This window comes from Haemaphysalis longicornis, unplaced genomic scaffold, assembly GCF_048455015.1.
Source record: "Haemaphysalis longicornis isolate Haplotype H1 unplaced genomic scaffold, Haemaphysalis longicornis Haplotype H1 scaffold_14, whole genome shotgun sequence".
Taxonomy (NCBI): domain Eukaryota; kingdom Metazoa; phylum Arthropoda; class Arachnida; order Ixodida; family Ixodidae; genus Haemaphysalis; species Haemaphysalis longicornis.
In genome coordinates, this window is record NW_027526245.1 from 25,965,183 (window position 1) to 25,991,286 (window position 26,104).

At 50.8% G+C, this 26,104-nt stretch overlaps 1 protein-coding gene across 1 annotated transcript in view; it reads left to right on the top strand.

Moving 5' to 3' along the window:
* Positions 1-7,668: 7,668 nt before the first annotated feature.
* LOC144165013 (male-specific lethal 1 homolog) overlaps positions 7,669-26,104 on the top strand; it is a 174,534-nt gene continuing 156,098 nt past the window's right edge. Inside the window, exon 1 of the mRNA XM_077695183.1 lies at positions 7,669-7,805. Coding sequence (XP_077551309.1) covers positions 7,782-7,805 — 24 coding nt within the window. The 5' untranslated portion in view covers positions 7,669-7,781. The remainder of the gene's footprint in view (positions 7,806-26,104) is intronic.

Below are 26,104 nucleotides of genomic sequence, written 5' to 3' on the forward strand. Positions count from 1 at the left end.
AGGAACTACGCCAGGCCCTCACCAAGCTTACTAGAAATACAACTCCTGGCCGCAATCGCATCACCAGCAAGCTCCTTCGAAATCTCGACGACGAGGCCCAAGAATCTATACTGGATTTCTTTAACCACGGCTCGCAAGCAGGAACGCTCCCTCCTCAATGGCCCCACGCCGACATTGCTCTAATTCCTAAACCCAATAAGCCGATTTCACCCACTAACCTACGTCCCATATCCCTCACGCCATGTCTCGGGAAGCTGCTGGAACATATGGTACACGCAAAACTTACTGCCCACATGGATATTAATAACCTCTTTTCGCACACCATGTTTGCTTCCGTAACCACCTTTCCACACAGGACGTTCTTCTTAGCTAAAGGAACAGTCATAGAGAACCCCAGCAAAATTCATCCCAGCGCAATCTTAGCTTTAGATGTACGTGGAGCCTTTGACAACGTCACCCATGAAACCATCCTCAATGGGCTAAACACCACACGCTGCGGTCAACGCACCTTCGACTATGTACGGGAATTTTTAGCCGAACGAACTGCTACAATCCGACTCGGATCATTGATCTCCCCAACGTTCTCCACACACCCCAAGGGCACCCCACAAGGTTCTGTTATCTCCCCCTTATTGTTAATATCGCCCTTCTAGACCTGCCTAAGCAGCTTCCCGAGATCCCTAACCTTCACCATGCTCTTTACGTGGATGATCTTACCTCATGGATCACCAAAGGATCACCCGGCTCCCAACAATCCACTTTACACCGTGCTCAACTACCTAGCACCACGCGGTCTCACCTGTCACCATTCAAAATCAGCCCTTCTCGTCCGTGCACGTACCCCTGGAAGAATCCCCGAACCGGCACCGGACCCTCAGGTCATGATTCACCAGGAACCTGTCCCGCAAGTGACGACACTACTAGTCCTGGGTGTAAGCTTCTACGTCGATGGATCTGGAAGAGCACTACTACCCATACTGCACTCCACAATATCGCAACTCGCCCACCTCATCCGTCGTATATGCATGCACAAACACGGTCTTAAAGAACAAGACACGTGCCAACTTGTGCAAGCATTACTGCTCAGCAGGCTTACATGTGGCACTCGCTATGTCCAACTCCGACCCCAAGAACACTCCAAATTGGATGCTCTCATCCGTCGAGCCCACGAGATAGCCCTGGGACTGCCGTCTTTCACTTTCATTAACAAGCTGCTTCAACTTGGCCTACATACATCGCTCTGCGAACTTATAGAAGCCCAAAGAACCAGCCAACTCTCTCGCCTTAGGCTCACCCCCACAGGCCGCACAGTCCTCCAGAATTTAGGCCGTCCTACACCAGAACCCCACGAAGCACTACAGCCGATACCACCTCGGGCCACCATCAAAGTCACCCAATTCCACGACATATGCATCCCGAGTACAACAAAGGACGTCGCAACGCTCGTGTTCACTACCTACATAAGAAGTACTCATCGGACAACGACACCCGCTACACCGACATCGCTTACTCACCTTCCCACTCAACCCTAGCCACCAACGGCACCTTAAAGGAGTACTGACACCAAATCCTGACGCCTAAAAAATGATATAATTGGCTTCATTAGTTTGTACAGATGCCTCACAGAAATGTTTGCAGCGATCCGAGGCCGGAATCACATCTAAAATCGATTTTGATTGTCCCCGCCGCGAGCTTCCACAAATCGGCAGCACCAGCGAAATCGCTTTCGGCGTGACGAAACATCGTCTGGCGTGTCTGGCCGGTTCAGGGTGACGTCATATAGTCGTTTTCGAAACAGGAAACGATATCCTGCGCTACGCGCTGCTGTTGTCGGTGGTATTCGTTCGGGCAGGAGACGTACGGGTGTAGCTGTGTGAGCAATGCTTGTAAAGTTTGCGCACTTTGCGTGTTCGATGTCTTTGCTCTTCAGTTCGTGGCCGGCGCATGGTGTTCCCTTGCACTGGTGCTGAAAACTGCGTGGTGCCGGCACCGCGCGGTGCGCGATGTCGACGCGCACCGCGGCGACACGGCGGTGCGTGTCGCCGAGCTCGCCCAGCTGGCGCCACCACTCGGCGCTCCCTTCGTCAGTGGAATGAACCGGTGCATTGGACTATGCAGCCTCACGTTGTTTTTGTCGTGTTTCCTTCGGTGCTTTGAATGTTTTGGTGGTGTTGTGAGCGGACATGTGAGATGAAACGAAGTCTAGACAGATCTGTTGGGTTCTTAGGTGCAGTAACGGCTACGTAAACTTGTCCGACGCTCCTAAATTTGGGTGTCGGCTACAATGGCATGAGTGCTTATTGCAGCGATCTACGCTTGGCTCCACCTGTCCTGAGTACGAATAAAACTACCATTATTAGTATTCATTTCTTCTTAAATGCGCTAACGGCTAGATAAACTTATTTGACGCTTCTAAATTTGGGAACGGGCTAAACTGACATGAGCACTTTTTGCAGCGCTCTGCTCCTGGCTGCGTGCTATCTTAGTAGGAATAAAATATTAATATTAGTATTTATTTCTACCATTTCAAATTATCTTCACTGGTTTCATTGACTATGGTTTTCATGCCAGCCTTAGCGCTGGTATACCTCGATACGTGTGCTTTGAAGAAAAAGGCACTTGCCTACGAGATGGATAGAAGTGTTGGGGTAGTTTACACTTTCAGTACCCGTAAGCTTTGTGCCTTTGCTTTTGGTGAGCGACACTGTGACAGCATGGGAGCCTGAAAGCCGAATCGGAACTCCCACGTTTGTGGTGGTCATTTTATCAAGAGCCAAAGTTATTCAACCACCCAACAGCCCAAGCTACAAACCGTCCCTCCTCCCTTTCCCGTTTTTCCACCTGCGTGGAATAATGGCTGGCACCGGTAGTTAAAAAATGTGACAGTGTTAACGTCAGCCGGTGTTATTGAATGCTTAAGCATTCTTTACGGAGTACCTAAAAACCGTGTAATGCCTTGTGAAGACACTAAAAACGCGCGATTAGTTGCCTGAAATATGGGTCACCAGCCCGAGTCCTCCAGCACAGACACATTTCCGACACGCTGGAAAAAGTTTAGATTTGGAGAGGGGTGCATGGAAGTTCGAAATTAAACAGCAAAATCATCTAGCCCTCCGTCTAATGATTACGATGGTTGAACGCAAAGCTTTCTGAGTGCGAAATTGAATAGGAAATGGTCAAAGTCAAAGGCGCTGCGATCAAAAGACCAAGCTGCGTGCTCGACAAATTCGAAGCTCAACCAGACAAATTTTAAATCCATAACGTAACCAAGGTAACCCACACGAGAAAGCTTTGCTATAAAACATCATCATTGTCGTTAGACGGAGGAGTGCATGATTTTTCAAGCGTAGGTGGCAGCTTCTCAACCGACCGCAGCATTCAGTAGTGAAACATAGTACAGGTTTCGGGCCCGGTCCTGTCTCGCGTCCTTCCGCCACGCAGGAATTGTTTTTTGAAAAACCATGAACCAACTAGCCAGCAACCATTACAATTCTTGTAAAGCAATGCTCCTCCACGACAATTAATAACGTTCTGCTATCATGCGGTATTTATTCTGTAAACGATTCCTGATAACTGTACTAAGAGCATTCCTGTGAAATTAAACACGTTCCAGCCGTAATGAAGTTACAGAAGTTTTCACCATCACAATTTCTGTTTTGAGGTACATCGTAGTTACAGAAGCGTTGACCATCACAATTTCTGTTTTGAGGTAAATCTTAGAAGGCAACCCCCAACTTTTTTTTCGCTTGTGCACGACGCCGTTTCGTCAACTGCCAAAGGCCTGCGCCGCAGCATTCGTGGATCGGTTGCACACACCGGCTTTCTGAGAGAATTTAGCTGCAATACACTCCTCGATACGCGAAAGTGCATGCAGGCATGAAAAAACTGCATGAAGGAACGGACTTCCACTTCCTGCTCGACTTCCAGCTTGGCGCATTGAGCGTCGTCCGCTATTTGTAAATACTGATTATCAGCGTAAATCACGCACATAGCATGCCTTGTAAAGGTCGCATCCACGCTCAAGATTTACCGACCTGAAAGAATTCCTTGTGGTTATGTACGCTTCGCAAGCCGCACCGCAGAAAAACGATGGAAAGCCATGCACAACAACGCTGCGCTGACCGCGCCGGCATTCCACTGACGAGCGGTTCACCAGGGTTCACCACGGGCGGCGCTGTTCGCTGAAGCGATGGTGGTGCCATACAACGGCCGCCCCGTCCCTATGGCAAGCTCGCGGAATACGAAGTACTGCTCGTGGAAGCCTGTCCGAGAAAATATACGACGACGCCAAGATGCATTATTTTCCACGCGACGACATGCAGCGCTAAACGTGGACTGAGTTCGTGCGCTGCGCGGCCGCAAGAACTATCGCCCAAGCCAGCGGGCTCGGCGTTGCTCGGATCAGCTTGGGTGTTGGGAACTTCAGGCTTAGTATCGTGGCGAATATTTGATCGCCGGTATCTGTACAACTGCGAATGACCATCCCTTACACAACTTTTCACTACACTATCATCTCCTTTTTCGCATACTAAGCTTTATTTTGGCGATAATTGCCGTTTCAGCGATCGGTGACCAAGACATCTGCTGTGGCCTGTTTTGATTCTAGAGCGCGGGTGGCGCCATCCTTCGGCCGCTCGCCGCACCGCGGTGCCGGCTGTGCTGGGTAGGAGCGCGTAACCTCCGCTGCCGGTCAGCGTAGGTTTACCATCGCGGCAAATATCTGAACGCCGCTTTTAAATTCAGCGCTGATAACCCCTAGCACAATTTTTCATCACACTAACATCTACTTTCTCGCACGTGGAACTTCTTTTTCGCGATAAGATTGATTAAAAGAGTGGCGACAAGCTTTTGCTATCACGGTCTGCGCCGCTTCGAGCCACAGTGATATTATAAATGGACAACGGCGAAGACATCGCTGGCCTAATCGCCTGGCCAAATAAAGTTGCTCTGTCTGTCGGGTGGCAGCGACTCATCCGAGTCTGACGATTCAGACGACATGTCCACTGCTCGGACGAGTGCGGACCATGTGCAATCGTAGTAGACGATGCGGCGAACGTCCCTGACGTCACGGGTGAGACCATGACGTAAGACTGGCCCGCTTGCAGGCTGGCCTTCGAACGGCCATTTTCCCGCGCGGCGTCCGAATTTCAAACTGGTTGCAATAAACGTGCTATAACTAATTCTGTGTTGGTGGCTGACGGTTTTGGTTCCATTTTCGTAATTGCTGGGCCAATAGGTATTCTTTACAGCATAAAAACCTAAAGCGAGAAATTTAGTGTCCGTATTCCTTTAAACACTGCGGCTACATACCGCCATCTCTCTTATCTGCAGCGGAAGCTACGGCAATAGCCCTAGCAATGCATACAGCAACGTGCGATAACCTCACAATTATCACGGACTCGCAGCAAGTCTGTCAAGATACCTCCTTGGAAGAATTCCTCTACCTGCCGTCAAGCTTCTACAAGCCGTAGTATCATCTCTTAACGTGGCATGCCTCGCTCCCCGGGAACGAAGCAGCCCATGCTGCGGCCCGCGAACTTCACTTCCGGGCACTCCCGACGAGGCCGGACGACTTGGACACCCTGAATGACACGCTACACCCGCTACCAGCCACCTACTCCGATAACTTAGCGCACTATTGCCACACACGCCGAGAATATCCTCCCCCACACCCTGCACTCACCAACGAAGAATCCCGCATCTGGCGACGTCTCCAAACAAATACATTCTACAACGGCACCATCCTCTCTCATATCTCCCCCAGCCGTTTCATTTACAACTGCCCTGACTGCCACACCCCAGGCACAACGCCCCATCTCGTATTCTTCTGCCCACACCACCCCTCTCCACTCTCGAGCAGTGGGAATGCGCGCTGACCAGCTCGGACCTGCAGGACCAGCAAAGCCTGATCCAGGGGGCCACCCGAGCAGGGACAGCACGCGGCTACCTGGACTAAGGCGGCCGCCCATCTGCTCTAAATATGTAAAATAAACGTTTGTTCTTCCTCCTCCTCCTCCTCCTCCTGGTTGTCAAGGATTGGCTTCAATATCTTGCTTAGTGCTGCTTCAAAACAAACACACGGTATACGCATTATGTGAAACGTATACTTATCAAGCGGCTCCGGCGCAGCGTGTCAGAGCTGAGCTGGTTCCACAGGCGCACGCTGGTGTTGCTGCGACGAACCAGTAATCGGTTCCACACCCGGCCACCCCTCGCATGATCATCAAGAGGACCGGGCGCCACCGTCGCCACGTGTGGAACGGAGGTCAGCGAAGAGGCTGTGCGCGTGGGGTGTGTGAGAGACGCCGGGTAGCGAGCAATGTTCTCCGCGCCGTGTGACGTCACTGCTCCTCGCGCATGCACAGTACGGCTCTCCAGGAACCACGCGAAACTGCTCAAACTCAGCAAGTGTAGCTCAAGGTGCAAAAAAAATCAAGACTAATGGAAAGCAGGGAAAACGTCAGAGAAGACCACACAAACAGAGCTCCTGACCGGTGTTTTATCGAGAATGTTCCCACTGCATTTCCATTAGTTATGGAACATCGATTGGCTTCACTATTACATACGAAAATACATAACGAAGGCTCACCTGGCAAGCAAAAGTACTGGATACAGTAAGAGGGTGCAACAGACTAAAAGAGCGTGTTACAACGCGCTCGCGAACCACAGCCACACACAAGAACCGTGCCAACAGCGTTCTTTCGCGATCTAACTTCACGCGTGCATAGTACTGGAAGTTCCTTTTCGTTACAAGACAAGGTCGAATGTGAATAAGTTTGTTTAGCACAAAGTACGTATCCTAGAGAAATCTTAATTAATACCAGAAGGTGTTATTAGCTCCGTAGACAAAGGAACGCCATGGGCGAGTGGAGTTTGCATGCCAGCGAGAGAAATGTATCAGAAAGCGTTTCCAAGCCGTGCAACGAATCGTCAAAAGCTCGCGATCGCCGACAAACACGAGCAGAGCCACATAAACAGGGACGGTTATCGAAGACGGTGAGAACGTGTCGTTACGAGTTTCGCAGACGTCGCTAGCACAACTGTCGCGAGCAGAAAGCAACCTTTGCAGTAGCAAGTACGCGAACAGAAGGAGAGTTCTCCTGAGTCGGCCAGCGGCGAACGGTTGGGCGTGCAGTAGTGCAGGAAGACGCTGGAGCTCTTGAACGACGACTGGCGGAGCGATAACCATCGCCAGTTAACGAACTATTGCGTCGAACGCGACGTGAAATGCTGTGGCGTGTACGGCGTGTAGGCAACACACCAAAAATGTAACCAAACGGTCATAGGAAAGCTGGAAGCCAACGTGACGTCACATCCACCTATCGCTCAATCTCATCCGCTGAAATGTTCGCTAAATTCCTCCGATGAAAGGCACGTGTAGCAGACGACGTGGAATGAATACATTCTTCAGCGGAGAATGCCAACATCAAGCGTGTTGGCATCAGACACCCTAACCTCGTCCACGGTGAAACGGCGCACTTGAGCAGACGACGTACTCAGTCCCCTCTGCCCTCTCATAAAGCATGTTCTCTAGAGCGACACTACCACGTGATTTGGCACCCAGCCAGCGGCGCAGAGCAGTACCGCCGTCATGCGCTAGGTGGCGACACCGGCGTGGCGGTCGTAGGATTCGGAGAAGTTAACGGTTCTTCCAGGTTTGGCAGGTCGGCGCGGTGTCGCGTGTGATTACAGCGTTTAGAGTTCTTTCATGGTAGTGGCTCGGAGTGCCAGTTTAACACAGTCAGTGTTAACTTGCAAGCGACGTCAGTTGGGAAACCACAATGTCCAGCAAGGAGGTCCAAGAGGTACGTGGGGCATTCGGACAATCCATTCGTACGCAGTTTCTCCGAGTCCATTGTCCGGAGACGGCGGGATGTGCGACGGAGGCCCAAACAAGGGATTAGTTGCACCAGATCAGAGTCGCCGGCAAGTACGACCGAGACAATTGCAGGCAGGGCACCCAGATTTCCGAGCTGAGATTTCGTGCTTTCCTACCCATTGTGGGTGCTATAGGTGCGCTGTCCGGGGCAACTGTCTTTTCTGCTCGACATTCGAGTGGTGACCGCGCTTTGGACGAGAACGAGCTTATCGACGTGATGCAACAGGTGCCCGTACCTGCCGCCAATGCGACTACTTTCGCTCGAAACATTTGTGATCTTTTAAGGTCGCTCGTATTTGCATCAGTCGGCTGTTCAGAATGTATTTTCACGGCTACTTTAAGCGCGATATTCCGCGATGGTTTGTCGCGGCTGGTCGGCACGTAGTGCGCTCGCCTTTGAAGTACCAAACTGGGTTTTCATTGCGCGGTATGGGCGCTGCGCATGTATTGGCGCACCCCGAATGGCCTGTAGATGCTTTGCGCTATCCAGAGCCTCTCAAGGTGTACCGTTACCGGATCCGTACGAGGAAACAAACGACGGGGCGCGTACTGTCAAGCGATTTATAACTCAAGTTGAGTGATTGGTTATTTGTTGAGTGATTGGTTATTTGTGCTCGGAAATCACCTAGTAGGAATGCGTGAGGCACAGACAGCGCCAGCGTATGCTCACTTTGTGGCCACATACGTTTCGCGCAGATTTAGGGCATGCGAATCTGCACAATTATCATGGAACTTTTCGTTGCATTTCGGCACTTTTACCGCATGCACAAAACACGGGAGAGATTCTTATGTATTCGCCCTTTTTGAAAAACGAGGTCTGGATTCTAGCTTGCATTGCGATTGGAACGTCTTGCAAAGAACAAATAAAGCGCGCCCGATCACTCCGAAATTTCTCAGCTGACGTTGAATTTGTACTTATAACTTCCAGCCATATCGTACCTGATGATCCTTTCCGAATAATATTGCCACAGCTTAATGGCGTCCTGTCAATATTAATGTTATTACGTGCCAGTGTATTTAACATTTTTTTCTCGCGAAGCTGCTTGTATTTCATGTACTTGCACCTGGCCGCTGCAGTTTCTGGATACTGAGTTACCTGTTCAGTAACACCCTTGCTTCGAGAGGTCACCGTTATAACTGTTCAGTTTTGTGTACCTCTAATGGGCGAGTGGAGTTTCTTTCATTATTGGGTCCCAGCACATTGATTTTGTTCTAGCAGGAGTTCGGTCCTCTGGCGCGTCATCAGGAAGAGGAAGACGAGAAGGAACAAGAGGGGAAAGAGTACAGTTTATTGGTACCGAACCTGTACTGTACTCAGGTGGAAGGTAATAACGACAGTGTAACTCAGAAGAAGCGACGGAACCGGTTACCAACGGACGCCGGTGTTTTGAAAAAAAAATCTGCCCAAAGCGGCAATTCTTGCGCCTTTTTCCCGCGTACATTATTGGTTGTCACAGCAGTGCTAATTTATGATCACATTTAGTTCGAAAATGAACAGCTTGTGTCGCGGTTGAAAAACGTACTCTCAGCAAGGGACTCTGCGGAGCTCAGAGGTATGGCCGGCCGCGGTGATGAAGCGTAAAGGCAACTTCCGTTGTTCAGTTGTACGCGAGCTTGCTGCTGATCCCGGGCCGTGGAGGCTGTGGGGGCAGGTGCGCTCGGTTGTGCTCAAACGTAATGGCCGGCCAGAATTCCGGCCACTCATCGGTGGTTCAGGGGGAAATGTGACAGTCGTAGGATTTCCAATCCATGTGATATTTGAATGTTCATGGGGAACGGCGGGTGTCGTGGAAAAGAGTTCCGGGGGTAAAGTTAGTGGTTTGAAGGCGCCGATAATCAGCATAGTGTTTTTCATAGAACGGGCGTTCAAGTGGCGGAGCGTACAACTGGATAGGCGACAGTCGCCGTGGATGACGTAGGTGCGGGGAGCACTAGGCTGGGGCTCCTGTGAAGACGGCGCGGCGGTGTGCGGGGGAGCGGGTCAGTCGGAGGATATGCCCGCGTCGCGTGCCACCTCATTCCCTAACGGTATATTTCTAGGGACCGTACTAACGAGGAGCCGTGGTGGAAGCAGAGGGAGTTGTTATGAAAGCGCCAAGGGCGGGATGAATGAGGTAAAAAAATCCAAATTCTCGGTCAGCATGGTAACAGGTGGTCGGTGGAGTGGAGGCCAACATTGTTTTGAAGTGTGAACCCCCATCCCCCCTCCGTCCAATCTGAATTCGTCGTGCTGATTGATGGTCACTATCCCCGGATGGCGTGTGCCGGTTTCTTGTGAGAGCGAGCCGCCTTCATGTAACCGACGTCTTGTAACCGACGTCTTGTTTGGTGACGCTGAAGGGCCAACTGAACTCAAATTTCACTTCGGCCAAATTTACTTTCAACGTACGGGTACGTAACACCAAACCAGCTCTTACATGACTCGCAGCGTGCCTCTCCGAGGGCTTTCCCCCGCGAAGCTGTTCTGCGCACGTTCTCTCCGCCCGGCTGGCGCTCACTTTCCGGTTGAAACGTCATTTCAGCAGGGCCTGTAATGGCGGGGCTCTTCTCATATCGGTTTCAAATTCGCCGATTTTTGCTCGTCTTTTGCGCCGTGCACGCGCTTATTTCAGCTGCCATAGTTTGTATCCCGCAGCCTTTTTCAGCACGCTAGATGGAAGTAAGGTTTTTAAGAAGCAGAAATTTTGATTGCCGAGCGGTTGTAGGGCAGTACTAAAACGGCGAATGCTGGCCAGCTTCCTAGATCAGGGAAGGAACTTGAGTAGATGGTATCATAGCGTGACCCGAGAAAATGAAATGGGCTTGGGCAGGATGTGCGGTTCGACGAAATGACAAGGGGGGAGAACTAGTGTAACAGAGTAGGTACTGAGGGACGGGTATAGAATAGAGGGGGAGGAGCAAAACTTTATTAACAGTGAAGTCTAGCGGGACCGTGGTCGGGGTCCTCAGTCCAGGACACCGTTGGTGCGGCCTGCCGTCTTCGCCCTTTCACCGAGCCACAGCTGCGTACTTAGATCCGAGCTGGAAAGTTCACTCTCCCACTACTCGTCAGTTGCATTAGGGATTGGATCGAGGTCTGGGTTTGACTGGCATGCCCAAACCATATGCTAGAGCGTAGTTTGCACGGGGGTTGTATAATGGGGGGATGGATGTTGTGTAGCCGCGCGGGGTGTGGAAATTTGTCAGTTTCAAGCTGTCCAAGGATGACTTGTTCTTTTGTTAGGTGGCCGGCCGGCGGCGGGAAGGTGTGAGTATGCAGTGTTGGGAGAGGTCATTGTATGTGCTGAGTGCGTGACTGGTCCTCTCATCGTCCTCTTGCGGTGCCCGGCGAGCAAGTTGTCGGGCGTAAGCGTGCGCCGCTTCATTGCTGCGATGAGACCAGGTAGCAGGTGTCCAGATAATCTTGACTGTAGTCTTTGAGGGGAGCGGGGGGGGGGGGGGTTGGGGGTTGGCTAGTGCAGCTACCTTGGAAATTCTTCCAGGCGTGTACGTTCGACACGCCCTGTGAGTACGTAATGATGGTCGTGGCTTAGGTCTACGTTATGGCTAGTGCGAGCGCCACTTGTGCTTCGAGGATGGTGGACTTGCGAAGGGTGACACTTGTTGTGAGAGTAGTTTGGGTGGCGATGACCGCTGTTTTGGTGTTTCCGCGTGCGTGCATAGAACCGAAAGGCCGTTAACTCAATAGAGGGACGAAAGAAAATGTCAAAGCAAAGCAACGCCTCGCGCAAGAACTCTTCGTGCTTCAAAGACACGAGACTTTTACAGAAAAGCTGTATACCAATAGCCCCCAATGGTTCCATCTCCGTGGGCAAAACCGCCAAGGCGCCAAGGCCTTAGACGGCGAGCGCTCAGCATCGATGCCGCATTTACACTTCATCGTAACTTCCTAACCGCATGATCCGTAATACGCTTATACGCTACGTGCTTCGCCCCTCCCCAGGTTTCATGTTGCTAGAGATGGCCCAAGGGTGAGCGAGCTGCTCATATTCCTCAGTTTTTGTACAAATTTGTTTTCCTGCGCCAGGCTGCTCCAAAAGCTTGAAAATTGCAAATATTGCTCCAAACCGCTCCAAAACAGTCTGAGAGCCAAGGTTGTTAACGGTCCCGTCAGTTTCAATGGGGAAAAACTCTTACTGATGGAATAACTTTCCAGCACCCCCAAGGTGATGCTGTTTGGAAATATTTAATTGATGGAATATTATAAAAAAAGACCGCACAAAACTGTGCAAAATTGTGCAAATTTGTCCAAAATTGCAGAAACGATAGTGTTTTCGAAAGTCACACTGTCGGGTTGCACATCTTATTTTCTGTGCATTTTTAAAGTTTTCCTATTGAAAACCATTGCAAAGTCCTGTAGAAAAAATACCTCTGTGTACTGAGGTGACAAAGGACTTGTGCAAGTTGATGAAACAATGGCAATTTTTGGAGCGCCATGTCTCCGCAACGACATTACTGGGCGCCGCCATCTTGGTATGGTGAACATTGGAAGGCATGGCCGCAGGGCGAAGCAGTTGCTTGTGGTTCATGCAAAGGGCTCTTCGCCGATTTCTACCGCGGTTTGGGTGATGGGGGTCGCTGGATTTACAGTCAGTCGTTTGATCTGTTGCGGGAACTCGCGCTACTCGAAAAAAGGGAGTTCATCAAAAACAGCCAGGAGCCCGCGAATGCGCCGTGTTTCGGCCTTGCGTGTGAGGCGCGGTGCGTGCTTGAAGGGAATTTTCGGACTTATTGCGGTGTTATAAAACGCTGTTATTGCTGCCTTTGACAGCGAGCTGGCGAGCAGCGGGAATGGAAAATCGACACTGCAGAAGTGGCGGTGCGGGCTACATCGCCCGAAAATGTTCAAGCAGTGTCCGATAGCGGGACGGGCTTTTATTGCACGCTAGTAATAAAGGTCCACCTATCTGAAGTGAAATTAAATGCCAAAAGGGAGGTGGCTAAACATAACAACCTTACTCAAATTACGATCGTAGTGAACGTGCAATTTGAGGATTGGAACGGGAGGGCTAGTGGGGTGCGATGACTGCTACCGCGCGTTGCGCAACTTTTGCCCTGGCTCGACACTTGGGCGTAAGCCTTGTCTTGAATTAAAAAAATAACAATTTCGGCATTCACATGATACTAAAAATGCAGTTATCTTCGCGATGTTCTTTTCCCCGCGGCTTCTCCTCCAAGCCGCAGCAGCGCTGAGGATCTGACCCCGGGTATCCTCAACCCACAAACTCAGCCTCCGATACAAAACTGCACATTTATTTACAGCCCGGCGGGCGACTAAAAAACAGTACTCGCGCGGAGCCCGAAGACGACGGCCCGAGCTCTCCTGCGCCCGGACCGCGTCTCTCTTGTCTCATCTTCCCTTCTTCCTGCCGCTGAATGCCGGGAAAGAAGGAAAAGCCAGTCTTCTTCGTCGGTGGCCATCCCATGTGGTGGCGGTTAAGACATCTGGTGCGAGCAGGCGCGGACTTCCTCGGAATGCGCGGCGTTTCAAGGCGCCATGCGACACGTGCGTTTCATTTGTTCGCGGCTCGTCCCACGGCCCGCGCCAGTTGGTGCTTCGAAGGGCCCGAAAATGCCTTACGATTGCTTAGTTTTTCAATTGCATATTTTCAACGAACATGCACGCTATCTATGCATAAAGCCTAAGAATTTAAAAAAGGTTTGTAAAAAGGTAGTGCAGTTCGTACCTTTTGATACTCTGGTATAAAAAAACTTTACTGAAAGGCTGTTTCACTGTTACGTAGGTTCAAAACTGATTAGAAATGCTCTTTTTTTTATTTATTTATTGATACTGCAATCCCACATTGGGATTTTGGCAGGAGGGTACAAATGATGAGGAGATCACAAAAAAAGGCAAACAACAAATACACAGGTAAATAAGAAAGAATAAATTACATAATTTCAGCACTAAGTTAAAGATGATGTAAACAAGGAAAGTGAAGGCTGTTGTACTTGGGTGCTAGTAAGCTGGTTCCATTCAGTAATGGTCCGCGGAAAGAAGGAATATTTGAAGGTATTGTTGCGTGTACGAAAAGGAGTAATTGTCATTTGATGCCTTTGCCGTGTGGCATACCCGGAGGAGAATGTTATTATGTTGGAGATGTCTAATTTATAGTGGCTTTTGACTATTTGATAGAGAAATTTTAGCCTGGCTAAACGGTTTCTTTCAGCTATTTGTGGTAAGTTGGCTCTGGATAACAAGGCTGAAACAGAAGTACGCCCGTAGCTGTTATAAATAAATCGGACACCCTTTTTTTGTATCTTTTCAAGCTTGTTAATATTGGTTCGAGTGAAGGGGTCCCAAAAAATAGCTGCATAATCTAATGAGGGAAGAATAAGAGCTTTATATGCGGTCATTCGGACGTCAGGAGTGCTGAATTTTAAAGCTCTTCGTAAATAGAAAAGCTTACAGTTGGCATTTCTTGCCACATAATCAATGTGGTGACCCCAATTTAAAGTATTTGAAATCCAGAGGCCTAAGTATTTGTACACAGACACTTCATGAAGGAAATTGTTGTTCGCGGAATACGTATACGCTAAAGGACTCTTCCGGTTAGTAATTCTCATAAATACTGTTTTGTCAAAGTTAATGCACATTTGCCACTTGTCACACCAGAGAACAATTTTGTTGAGTGTGTCATTTAAAATAATTTGATCGGCTACACTGTTCACTTCCGTGTAGATAACACAGTCATCAGCATACAATCGTATTTTCACAGGAATATTGCAGACAATATCATTAATAAACAAAAGAAAAAGAAGGGGCCCAAGCACCGACCCCTGAGGGACGCCAGAGTCCACAGAAACATCTTCGGAAGTTTCCCCATTGATTACAACAAACTGTTTACGATTGGTAATGTATGCTGTAAGCCAATTTAAGAGCTGATGGTTATTTATAATTTTGCGGAGTTTGTGAAGTAACTTCTTATGAGAGACCTTGTCAAATGCTTTTTGGAAATCCATAAAAATTACATCAGTTTGTTTGCCGTTATTAATGGTAAGCGCAAAATCGTGTATTGTTTCCGCTAGTTGGGTACACGTAGAATAACCTTTTCGAAATCCATGTTGATGATTTGTTAAAATATTATGTTGATCGATAAACTGCGTAATGTGGCTATGTATAATATGTTCTAAAAGTTTACATGCCGTGCAAGTTAAGGAGATGGGACGATAGTTCTTAATGCAGTTTTTTTTCCCGCTCTTATGTATAGGTTTTACTCTGGCGATTCCCCAGTCGTCCGGTATTTGCCCTTCACACAAAGATTTAGTGAAGAGAACACACAAGTATTTCGATGTCCATTCTGCATATCGTTTTAAAAAAGCGTTGGGTATGTCGTCCGGTCCTGGTGCCTTTTTGACATCTAGTTTCAACAGCATGTTCAAAATTCCAGCTTCACTTATTACAACATCTGGTACGGGAGGAAAATTTGCGTCAAACTTTGGTATTACATCGTTATCAACAGTGAAAACGCTCTTAAACTGCTCATTGAAAGCCTCCGAGATTGTTTTTGCGTCGTCTACTTGTTCACCTTCAATATCAAATACATCACACCCGCCAGAAGTCGGACGTACGTGCCGCCAGAATCTCTCAGGGGACGTGGTTATAAAGTTTGGTAAAGACTCTCCGAAATACCGTTGCTTGTCAGCGCGTACTTGTGTTTTTAGCTTTAGTGTAATGTCTGCTATTTCATTTGCAATGCAAGCAGAGTTAGAAGATGTTTTCTTTGCCTTAAGTCGTTTTAGCTTCCTTTGTAATCGCAATGAGTCCCGAGAGATCCATGCGTTTTTGTGCTCCGACCTCTTTACAATCCGGGGAACATATTTGTCAATGCATTCCTTTGCTATTATTTTGAATTTATGCCAAAGGCCGTTTATATCTCCGGAATAGGATGAGAAAACATCGAAGTTAAAGGCAAGCGTGTCAATGATAGAGACATCGTCTGCTCGAGAGAAGTTGGGGAAACTGGACATTAGGTTTTTGCGTTGGAGTGCTACACCAGTTAATTCAAGTAATACTGCAGAATGATCCGATATGCCTGGTATTACTTCACACGATGTTTTGGCCGTAATCGAGCCACTTAGAAAAATTAAGTCAAGTATTGATTTTGAGTCACCATGAATTCTGGTGTAATTCTTGACTACTTGCTCTAGGTCAAACGCGAAAGCAATATCAAGCATCGTTTCACATTGAATATTTCGTTTACCGGGTGTGAAGGTGGACCAGTCGACATCGGGGAGATTAAAGTCGCCTGCTAGAATGATTCTGTCCCCAATCCTGACTTGTGCATCTAGATACGTTTTTAGGTTTTCCAGGATGTCACTATCAGAGCCAGGAGGCCTGTACAGAGCACCTATAACGTACCTAACTTTCCCACAGTACACTTTGCAAAAGATAGCTTCTACCCCAGGCACGTCAGGCATTCTTTTCATACTTAAGCTTTTATTATACACGATAGCAACGCCACCACCTTTATTCTCGCGGTCTTTTCTATGCACACTGTACCCAGAGGGGACAAATTCACTGTCATAAATTGACGCATGTAACCATGTTTCTGTGAGGATGGCAATGTCAACGCTGTGGGTCAACAACGTCTCTAGCTCAGTAACCTTATTAACGATACTTCTGCAATTCACGTTCAGTATTTTAAGGGACAGGTTGTCCTGCTGTTGCCGTCAATTATCCTGTTTATTTAGCCTATAACGTGAACCGGTAGTTTCGCTCCACCCGAACATGACGTCATCCACACTTAGTTTATCAAAAAAGAGCTTTACTTTCGATCCGTTATCCCTTTCACCAGCTGAGCTGTTCCACAATTTTTTTCTTATTTCTCTTACCCTGTAGGAAAAATCTTCCGATACTGATATCGAACTTCCCTTAAGTTTACTACAGTTTTTTAATACAACTGCTTTTTCTCGATAGTCCAGGAACTTGAGAATAACAGGTCGGGATTTATCTTTGGCCTTATGCCCGATGCGATGACATCTTTCGATGCCCGAGATTCCAACCTGCAGCGTGTCTCTGAAAATGTCATCTTTCACTTTTTTTAGCAGGCCATCTGCAGTTTCCCCACGTGGTTCTTCTATACCGTATATTACCAGATTGTTTCGGCGGCTTCTATTTTCCAATTCATCAACCTTATTCGTCAAGAAGACAATCTCTTCGTTTAATTTTATCACTGTTCCTTCAACTTCTTGGACTTTAGAGGGTAGAGAACTGAGTTTTTCTAGTTGTTCGTCCACTTTGTCAATGCGCTCTGCTAACGCCGAAATCTTCTTTTCTATCAAGTCTTGTGAAGCCTGTATTTTTTCAATGCAGGAATGTGTTTTAGCTTGACCCTCTAAGATTTTTGCCAACATTTCACTATCACTGGGACCAGGATTTGCTTCAATATCCCCGCATACAAGCAGATCAACAGACAGTGAATAAATACATGTGAGCAAAGTTTTCACACGCAGTGGGCAGGGCAGCAGCAGCAAGTAACGATTATCGCTTCTATAACAATATCCAGGTAAATAACTACTAACCTGTATAATGAAGCAGAAAGTCGTTCTAGGCATGTTGCCCTTGCCGCTGCCGCAATGCCCACTGAAGGTCCAAGCTTTTGGCGGTGCTTTTGTAGCCTTTGAGAGGGTCACGTGATGGGACGTTGCTCCGGTGGAACGCCACGCAGTCTCCGTATGCGCCGAGATGAACGGCGCACTTTCGGTGACTGGGCAGCGGTCGTTGCTCGTTGATTCCGAGTGTCTCACGATTACTCGATGGACACGTGCGGCGCCTTGCGTTCCATTGTTGATAGCCGGTAGACTCCCAAGCAGAACAGCTGTGACCTGTATAATGAAGCAGAAAGTCGTTCTAGGCATGTTGCCCTTGCCGCTGCCGCAATGCCCACTGAAGGTCCAAGCTTTTGGCGGTGCTTTTGTAGCCTTTGAGAGGGTCACGTGATGGGACGTTGCTCCGGTGGAACGCCACGCAGTCTCCGTATGCGCCGAGATGAACGGCGCACTTTCGGTGACTGGGCAGCGGTCGTTGCTCGTTGATTCCGAGTGTCTCACGATTACTCGATGGACACGTGCGGCGCCTTGCGTTCCATTGTTGATAGCCGGTAGACTCCCAAGCAGAACAGCTGTGACCTGTATAATGAAGCAGAAAGTCGTTCTAGGCATGTTGCCCTTGCCGCTGCCGCAATGCCCACTGAAGGTCCAAGCTTTTGGCGGTGCTTTTGTAGCCTTTGAGAGGGTCACGTGATGGGACGTTGCTCCGGTGGAACGCCACGCAGTCTCCGTATGCGCCGAGATGAACGGCGCACTTTCGGTGACTGGGCAGAGGTCGTTGCTCGTTGATTCCGAGTGTCTCACGATTACTCGATCGACACGTGCGGCGCCTTGCGTTCCATTGTTGATAGCCGGTAGACTCCCAAGCAGAACAGCTGTGACCTGTATAATGAAGCAGAAAGTCGTTCTAGGCATGTTGCCCTTGCCGCTGCCGCAATGCCCACTGAAGGTCCAAGCTTTTGGCGGTGCTTTTGTAGCCTTTGAGAGGGTCACGTGATGGGACGTTGCTCCGGTGGAACGCCACGCAGTCTCCGTATGCGCCGAGATGAACGGCGCACTTTCGGTGACTGGGCAGCGGTCGTTGCTCGTTGATTCCGAGTGTCTCACGATTACTCGATGGACACGTGCGGCGCCTTGCGTTCCATTGTTGATAGCCGGTAGACTCCCAAGCAGAACAGCTGTGACCTGTATAATGAAGCAGAAAGTCGTTCTAGGCATGTTGCCCTTGCCGCTGCCGCAATGCCCACTGAAGGTCCAAGCTTTTGGCGGTGCTTTTGTAGCCTTTGAGAGGGTCACGTGATGGGACGTTGCTCCGGTGGAACGCCACGCAGTCTCCGTATGCGCCGAGATGAACGGCGCACTTTCGGTGACTGGGCAGAGGTCGTTGCTCGTTGATTCCGAGTGTCTCACGATTACTCGATCGACACGTGCGGCGCCTTGCGTTCCATTGTTGATAGCCGGTAGACTCCCAAGCAGAACAGCTGTGACCTGTATAATGAAGCAGAAAGTCGTTCTAGGCATGTTGCCCTTGCCGCTGCCGCAATGCCCACTGAAGGTCCAAGCTTTTGGCGGTGCTTTTGTAGCCTTTGAGAGGGTCACGTGATGGGACGTTGCTCCGGTGGAACGCCACGCAGTCTCCGTATGCGCCGAGATGAACGGCGCACTTTCGGTGACTGGGCAGCGGTCGTTGCTCGTTGATTCCGAGTGTCTCACGATTACTCGATGGACACGTGCGGCGCCTTGCGTTCCATTGTTGATAGCCGGTAGACTCCCAAGCAGAACAGCTGTGACCTGTATAATGAAGCAGAAAGTCGTTCTAGGCATGTTGCCCTTGCCGCTGCCGCAATGCCCACTGAAGGTCCAAGCTTTTGGCGGTGCTTTTGTAGCCTTTGAGAGGGTCACGTGATGGGACGTTGCTCCGGTGGAACGCCACGCAGTCTCCGTATGCGCCGAGATGAACGGCGCACTTTCGGTGACTGGGCAGCGGTCGTTGCTCGTTGATTCCGAGTGTCTCACGATTACTCGATGGACACGTGCGGCGCCTTGCGTTCCATTGTTGATAGCCGGTAGACTCCCAAGCAGAACAGCTGTGACCTGTATAATGAAGCAGAAAGTCGTTCTAGGCATGTTGCCCTTGCCGCTGCCGCAATGCCCACTGAAGGTCCAAGCTTTTGGCGGTGCTTTTGTAGCCTTTGAGAGGGTCACGTGATGGGACGTTGCTCCGGTGGAACGCCACGCAGTCTCCGTATGCGCCGAGATGAACGGCGCACTTTCGGTGACTGGGCAGAGGTCGTTGCTCGTTGATTCCGAGTGTCTCACGATTACTCGATCGACACGTGCGGCGCCTTGCGTTCCATTGTTGATAGCCGGTAGACTCCCAAGCAGAACAGCTGTGACCTGTATAATGAAGCAGAAAGTCGTTCTAGGCATGTTGCCCTTGCCGCTGCCGCAATGCCCACTGAAGGTCCAAGCTTTTGGCGGTGCTTTTGTAGCCTTTGAGAGGGTCACGTGATGGGACGTTGCTCCGGTGGAACGCCACGCAGTCTCCGTATGCGCCGAGATGAACGGCGCACTTTCGGTGACTGGGCAGCGGTCGTTGCTCGTTGATTCCGAGTGTCTCACGATTACTCGATGGACACGTGCGGCGCCTTGCGTTCCATTGTTGATAGCCGGTAGACTCCCAAGCAGAACAGCTGTGACCTGTATAATGAAGCAGAAAGTCGTTCTAGGCATGTTGCCCTTGCCGCTGCCGCAATGCCCACTGAAGGTCCAAGCTTTTGGCGGTGCTTTTGTAGCCTTTGAGAGGGTCACGTGATGGGACGTTGCTCCGGTGGAACGCCACGCAGTCTCCGTATGCGCCGAGATGAACGGCGCACTTTCGGTGACTGGGCAGCGGTCGTTGCTCGTTGATTCCGAGTGTCTCACGATTACTCGATGGACACGTGCGGCGCCTTGCGTTCCATTGTTGATAGCCGGTAGACTCCCAAGCAGAACAGCTGTGACCTGTATAATGAAGCAGAAAGTCGTTCTAGGCATGTTGCCCTTGCCGCTGCCGCAATGCCCACTGAAGGTCCAAGCTTTTGGCGGTGCTTTTGTAGCCTTTGAGAGGGTCACGTGATGGGACGTTGCTCCGGTGGAACGCCACGCAGTCTCCGTATGCGCCGAGATGAACGGCGCACTTTCGGTGACTGGGCAGAGGTCGTTGCTCGTTGATTCCGAGTGTCTCACGATTACTCGATGGACACGTGCGGCGCCTTGCGTTCCATTGTTGATAGCCGGTAGACTCCCAAGCAGAACAGCTGTGACCTGTATAATGAAGCAGAAAGTCGTTCTAGGCATGTTGCCCTTGCCGCTGCCGCAATGCCCACTGAAGGTCCAAGCTTTTGGCGGTGCTTTTGTAGCCTTTGAGAGGGTCACGTGATGGGACGTTGCTCCGGTGGAACGCCACGCAGTCTCCGTATGCGCCGAGATGAACGGCGCACTTTCGGTGACTGGGCAGAGGTCGTTGCTCGTTGATTCCGAGTGTCTCACGATTACTCGATCGACACGTGCGGCGCCTTGCGTTCCATTGTTGATAGCCGGTAGACTCCCAAGCAGAACAGCTGTGACCTGTATAATGAAGCAGAAAGTCGTTCTAGGCATGTTGCCCTTGCCGCTGCCGCAATGCCCACTGAAGGTCCAAGCTTTTGGCGGTGCTTTTGTAGCCTTTGAGAGGGTCACGTGATGGGACGTTGCTCCGGTGGAACGCCACGCAGTCTCCGTATGCGCCGAGATGAACGGCGCACTTTCGGTGACTGGGCAGCGGTCGTTGCTCGTTGATTCCGAGTGTCTCACGATTACTCGATCGACACGTGCGGTGCCTTGCGTTCCATTGTTGATAGCCGGTAGACTCCCAAGCAGAACAGCTGTGACCTGTATAATGAAGCAGAAAGTCGTTCTAGGCATGTTGCCCTTGCCGCTGCCGCAATGCCCACTGAAGGTCCAAGCTTTTGGCGGTGCTTTTGTAGCCTTTGAGAGGGTCACGTGATGGGACGTTGCTCCGGTGGAACGCCACGCAGTCTCCGTATGCGCCGAGATGAACGGCGCACTTTCGGTGACTGGGCAGCGGTCGTTGCTCGTTGATTCCGAGTGTCTCACGATTACTCGATGGACACGTGCGGCGCCTTGCGTTCCATTGTTGATAGCCGGTAGACTCCCAAGCAGAACAGCTGTGACCTGTATAATGAAGCAGAAAGTCGTTCTAGGCATGTTGCCCTTGCCGCTGCCGCAATGCCCACTGAAGGTCCAAGCTTTTGGCGGTGCTTTTGTAGCCTTTGAGAGGGTCACGTGATGGGACGTTGCTCCGGTGGAACGCCACGCAGTCTCCGTATGCGCCGAGATGAACGGCGCACTTTCGGTGACTGGGCAGAGGTCGTTGCTCGTTGATTCCGAGTGTCTCACGATTACTCGATCGACACGTGCGGCGCCTTGCGTTCCATTGTTGATAGCCGGTAGACTCCCAAGCAGAACAGCTGTGACCTGTATAATGAAGCAGAAAGTCGTTCTAGGCATGTTGCCCTTGCCGCTGCCGCAATGCCCACTGAAGGTCCAAGCTTTTGGCGGTGCTTTTGTAGCCTTTGAGAGGGTCACGTGATGGGACGTTGCTCCGGTGGAACGCCACGCAGTCTCCGTATGCGCCGAGATGAACGGCGCACTTTCGGTGACTGGGCAGCGGTCGTTGCTCGTTGATTCCGAGTGTCTCACGATTACTCGATCGACACGTGCGGTGCCTTGCGTTCCATTGTTGATAGCCGGTAGACTCCCAAGCAGAACAGCTGTGACCTGTATAATGAAGCAGAAAGTCGTTCTAGGCATGTTGCCCTTGCCGCTGCCGCAATGCCCACTGAAGGTCCAAGCTTTTGGCGGTGCTTTTGTAGCCTTTGAGAGGGTCACGTGATGGGACGTTGCTCCGGTGGAACGCCACGCAGTCTCCGTATGCGCCGAGATGAACGGCGCACTTTCGGTGACTGGGCAGCGGTCGTTGCTCGTTGATTCCGAGTGTCTCACGATTACTCGATCGACACGTGCGGCGCCTTGCGTTCCATTGTTGATAGCCGGTAGACTCCCAAGCAGAACAGCTGTGACCTGTATAATGAAGCAGAAAGTCGTTCTAGGCATGTTGCCCTTGCCGCTGCCGCAATGCCCACTGAAGGTCCAAGCTTTTGGCGGTGCTTTTGTAGCCTTTGAGAGGGTCACGTGATGGGACGTTGCTCCGGTGGAACGCCACGCAGTCTCCGTATGCGCCGAGATGAACGGCGCACTTTCGGTGACTGGGCAGCGGTCGTTGCTCGTTGATTCCGAGTGTCTCACGATTACTCGATCGACACGTGCGGTGCCTTGCGTTCCATTGTTGATAGCCGGTAGACTCCCAAGCAGAACAGCTGTGACCTGTATAATGAAGCAGAAAGTCGTTCTAGGCATGTTGCCCTTGCCGCTGCCGCAATGCCCACTGAAGGTCCAAGCTTTTGGCGGTGCTTTTGTAGCCTTTGAGAGGGTCACGTGATGGGACGTTGCTCCGGTGGAACGCCACGCAGTCTCCGTATGCGCCGAGATGAACGGCGCACTTTCGGTGACTGGGCAGCGGTCGTTGCTCGTTGATTCCGAGTGTCTCACGATTACTCGATCGACACGTGCGGCGCCTTGCGTTCCATTGTTGATAGCCGGTAGACTCCCAAGCAGAACAGCTGTGACCTGTATAATGAAGCAGAAAGTCGTTCTAGGCATGTTGCCCTTGCCGCTGCCGCAATGCCCACTCTGCCAAATATACGATTCCCCCAGAACTGCCAAATATACGATTTTTAGGCTCCTAGGGTGACATAATAAATGTCGTTCTTCTGCTCCAAAGTCAAGATTTCGCTGCTCCAAACACTGCTCACAACTTTGATTCATCTGTCTCGCCCCAGGATCATGGCCCCATTTTTGTTGTTGAAGCGTACCTGTTAGTATTTCCAATAAGCCCAAAAGAACAGTAAAGCACGGTAATTTCAGGAAAACTAAACAAGACACGCAGCGCATTTATTGTCAGCTGCTAACTTTCCAAACCAGAACATTTATATTGTCCTCTGTTCAATACAACGTCGTTGCGATCGGGGATTACCGAGCTCTGGCCCCTGGGCCACGAACTAGAACTCCATTAGGTAAACCTGTACACGACTACGATGGCCCGCTGGTCCTGAATTCTTTATCAGGTGGCTTCATTTTATGAACAGTCGAAAGCAAATTAATAAAAATTAGCAGTGGCTTAGCTCGGTGCAGCGTGAGCTAAGTTTCAGCAATCTAATCTAATCCAGTCACAGCTCCTCGCGCATGCGCAGCACGGCTCTCCAGAAGCCACGCGAAACGGCTATCAACTGGCTTCGGCGCAGGCTCAGATTTGGCTTCTGCGCAACGGAGGCGCACAGCTGGGCACGCGCCAGTGCCAGTGTGGACGCCACCAGGTGGCCGACCTGGCGGACTCGGTTTCGCTACGCTCCTGCTTCGGAAGCTCTATGAGCCTACCGGAGAGGGCTAGCCACCCAAATACTGCTACGCGGCCTTCTTCTAGACGTTCGCTTTCACGTGATACCATCCAAAGTGAGCCCCGATCACCCACGTTCAAGATACGACCCGCTTCCTGTGGGAGCTCGTTTTCGCCGCACGCTAAGCCTAACGCTCCCCGGGAACGTCCTCAATCGCCAGCAGCGGCGGCGTCTGCCGCGCCAGCTGCGCTCGCCTCTTTGCCGCGGTCTGTCGATATTTACTACTTCGCCGGCGCTAAGCTGTCAAGCCACCGCCGCAGCTTTTGCTGCTCTCGCTGCTGGTTTGCACGTTATCTCCCGTTTGCAACGGCTGTTATTTAGGACGCTGTTTTTTGAACTCGTTGGGGGCACTGCCGCCTGGCTAGCTACCGGCGGCCATCGCTGCTAATATTGCCCACGTCATTGATGGCTCCGCCGGAGCACTCGGTGCTCCTAAATGATGTGCCACTGCCCGAGGATATGGACCTGCAGTCTCCAGACAACCTGACTGCCTCGTTCCCGCCGCTGACCTCAATGAAGAACCCTGCCGCCGCTGCCATGCCTTCAAGGGTGCTGCTGCAGCCGGACACCAATCCATTCGCCCCACTCCGGGAGCTTGAGGAACAGAACGGCACTGAAGGCAAGCCTGACAATGCTTCCCATCAAGTTACCATAATTTCTACCGCCCCGAACAGAGAAAAACGCGTGCCAGGCTCGCTCTTGTCGACACCCGTGCAACAGTAATCATACATGCACACGGATTACCCTCATGCGAGAAGCACACCTCACATGCCCCCTGGTTCCGTTCACCGCCAGGACGAGGAGGACGGTTGGATACCAGTAAGCTATCGACGTAAACAGCAGAACCATGCGATTGTTGCGACGACTCGGAGCCCAGGTGCTCCACGCAAATATCAACACACCGTCATCCTGCGGCCTAAGCAGCCGTGCCGGATGATGGATGAGCAGTTCATACGATTAGACAGAATCATAACGCACCACATTTCGTCTCACCTCAATCTCTCTGGGGAAGACCCACTGCCGAAGTTCATGGTCCGCTATTTCGGCCATAGCAACCACCTCGCTGTCGACGCGGCGGATCCCAAGGTGCGCAGCGCCATTCTCGCGATAGCGTCTCTGCCAATAAGCGGAAAGGACGTGCCCTTTCAAGCGTACGAGGCCGTTGGTTGCAACCAAATCATGGGCATTATTAGAAACGCTGGGGACATGACTTCTGAGGAACTAATGAACTCATTGCACCGTCGCAAGGGTAAAATCCTGCAGGCACGCCCACTTGGTGACACGGGCACTGTCATTTATGGTCACATTTGAAGGTAAGAGCTTACCATATAAGGTCGGCCTGGGGTCATTTACCATTCGTGTTTTTCCGTACCGTGCGCGAGTGGCTGTCTGTGATATATGCCACAAAATTGGCCATTACAAGGAGCACTGCCCCAGTACTTTGGCAGCACGATGCCCTCAATGCGGTCTGCTACAACGCGAAGAGGGCACACAATGTCCGGGCACAGAACCGAAGTGCCGCAGCTGAGGTGGTTCACACTTGGCCACAGCCACAAACTGCCCAAAAAGACAACAACTAAACCAGAAAATTGAACAAAAACGTAAGATGGCTGCCGAAAGGCAACGCAGGAAAACGCAGACGCAGGGGCGCCAGCGCCGCAATCCCGAGGCAGAACAAGTTCTCTCCAGACCCATAATCTAGGTAACACGCCAGTTTCTACACCGGGCCAACGGTACCCCCGCTGCACATTCTGAGTACAGCCAGAGAATCACCTTCGCGGATGTGGCTTAACAGGCGAACGCGCGGCTAACAATCGGTTCTAGCAACGGCGCACCGCGTCCATCATGCTCAACACTAGCTCCCTCCCCGCCGCAACGTGCCCCTGGTGGAGGGGCAAAGCTGTCTGGAAGGAACTCAGCTCATTCAACAGCGCTCCCGCCTCCCTTTAACCACCCACATCCGCCCGCCACTACGACATTCCATGATCTCGAACGGCGTCTTGAAAACCGTATGGCGGAAATAGAGAAATTAATCCATGCAAAGGTTGACCAGCTCATTACACAGGCCATAGAGAAATGCGTCCACACCATCATGGAGCGTATCACACTTTCCGGC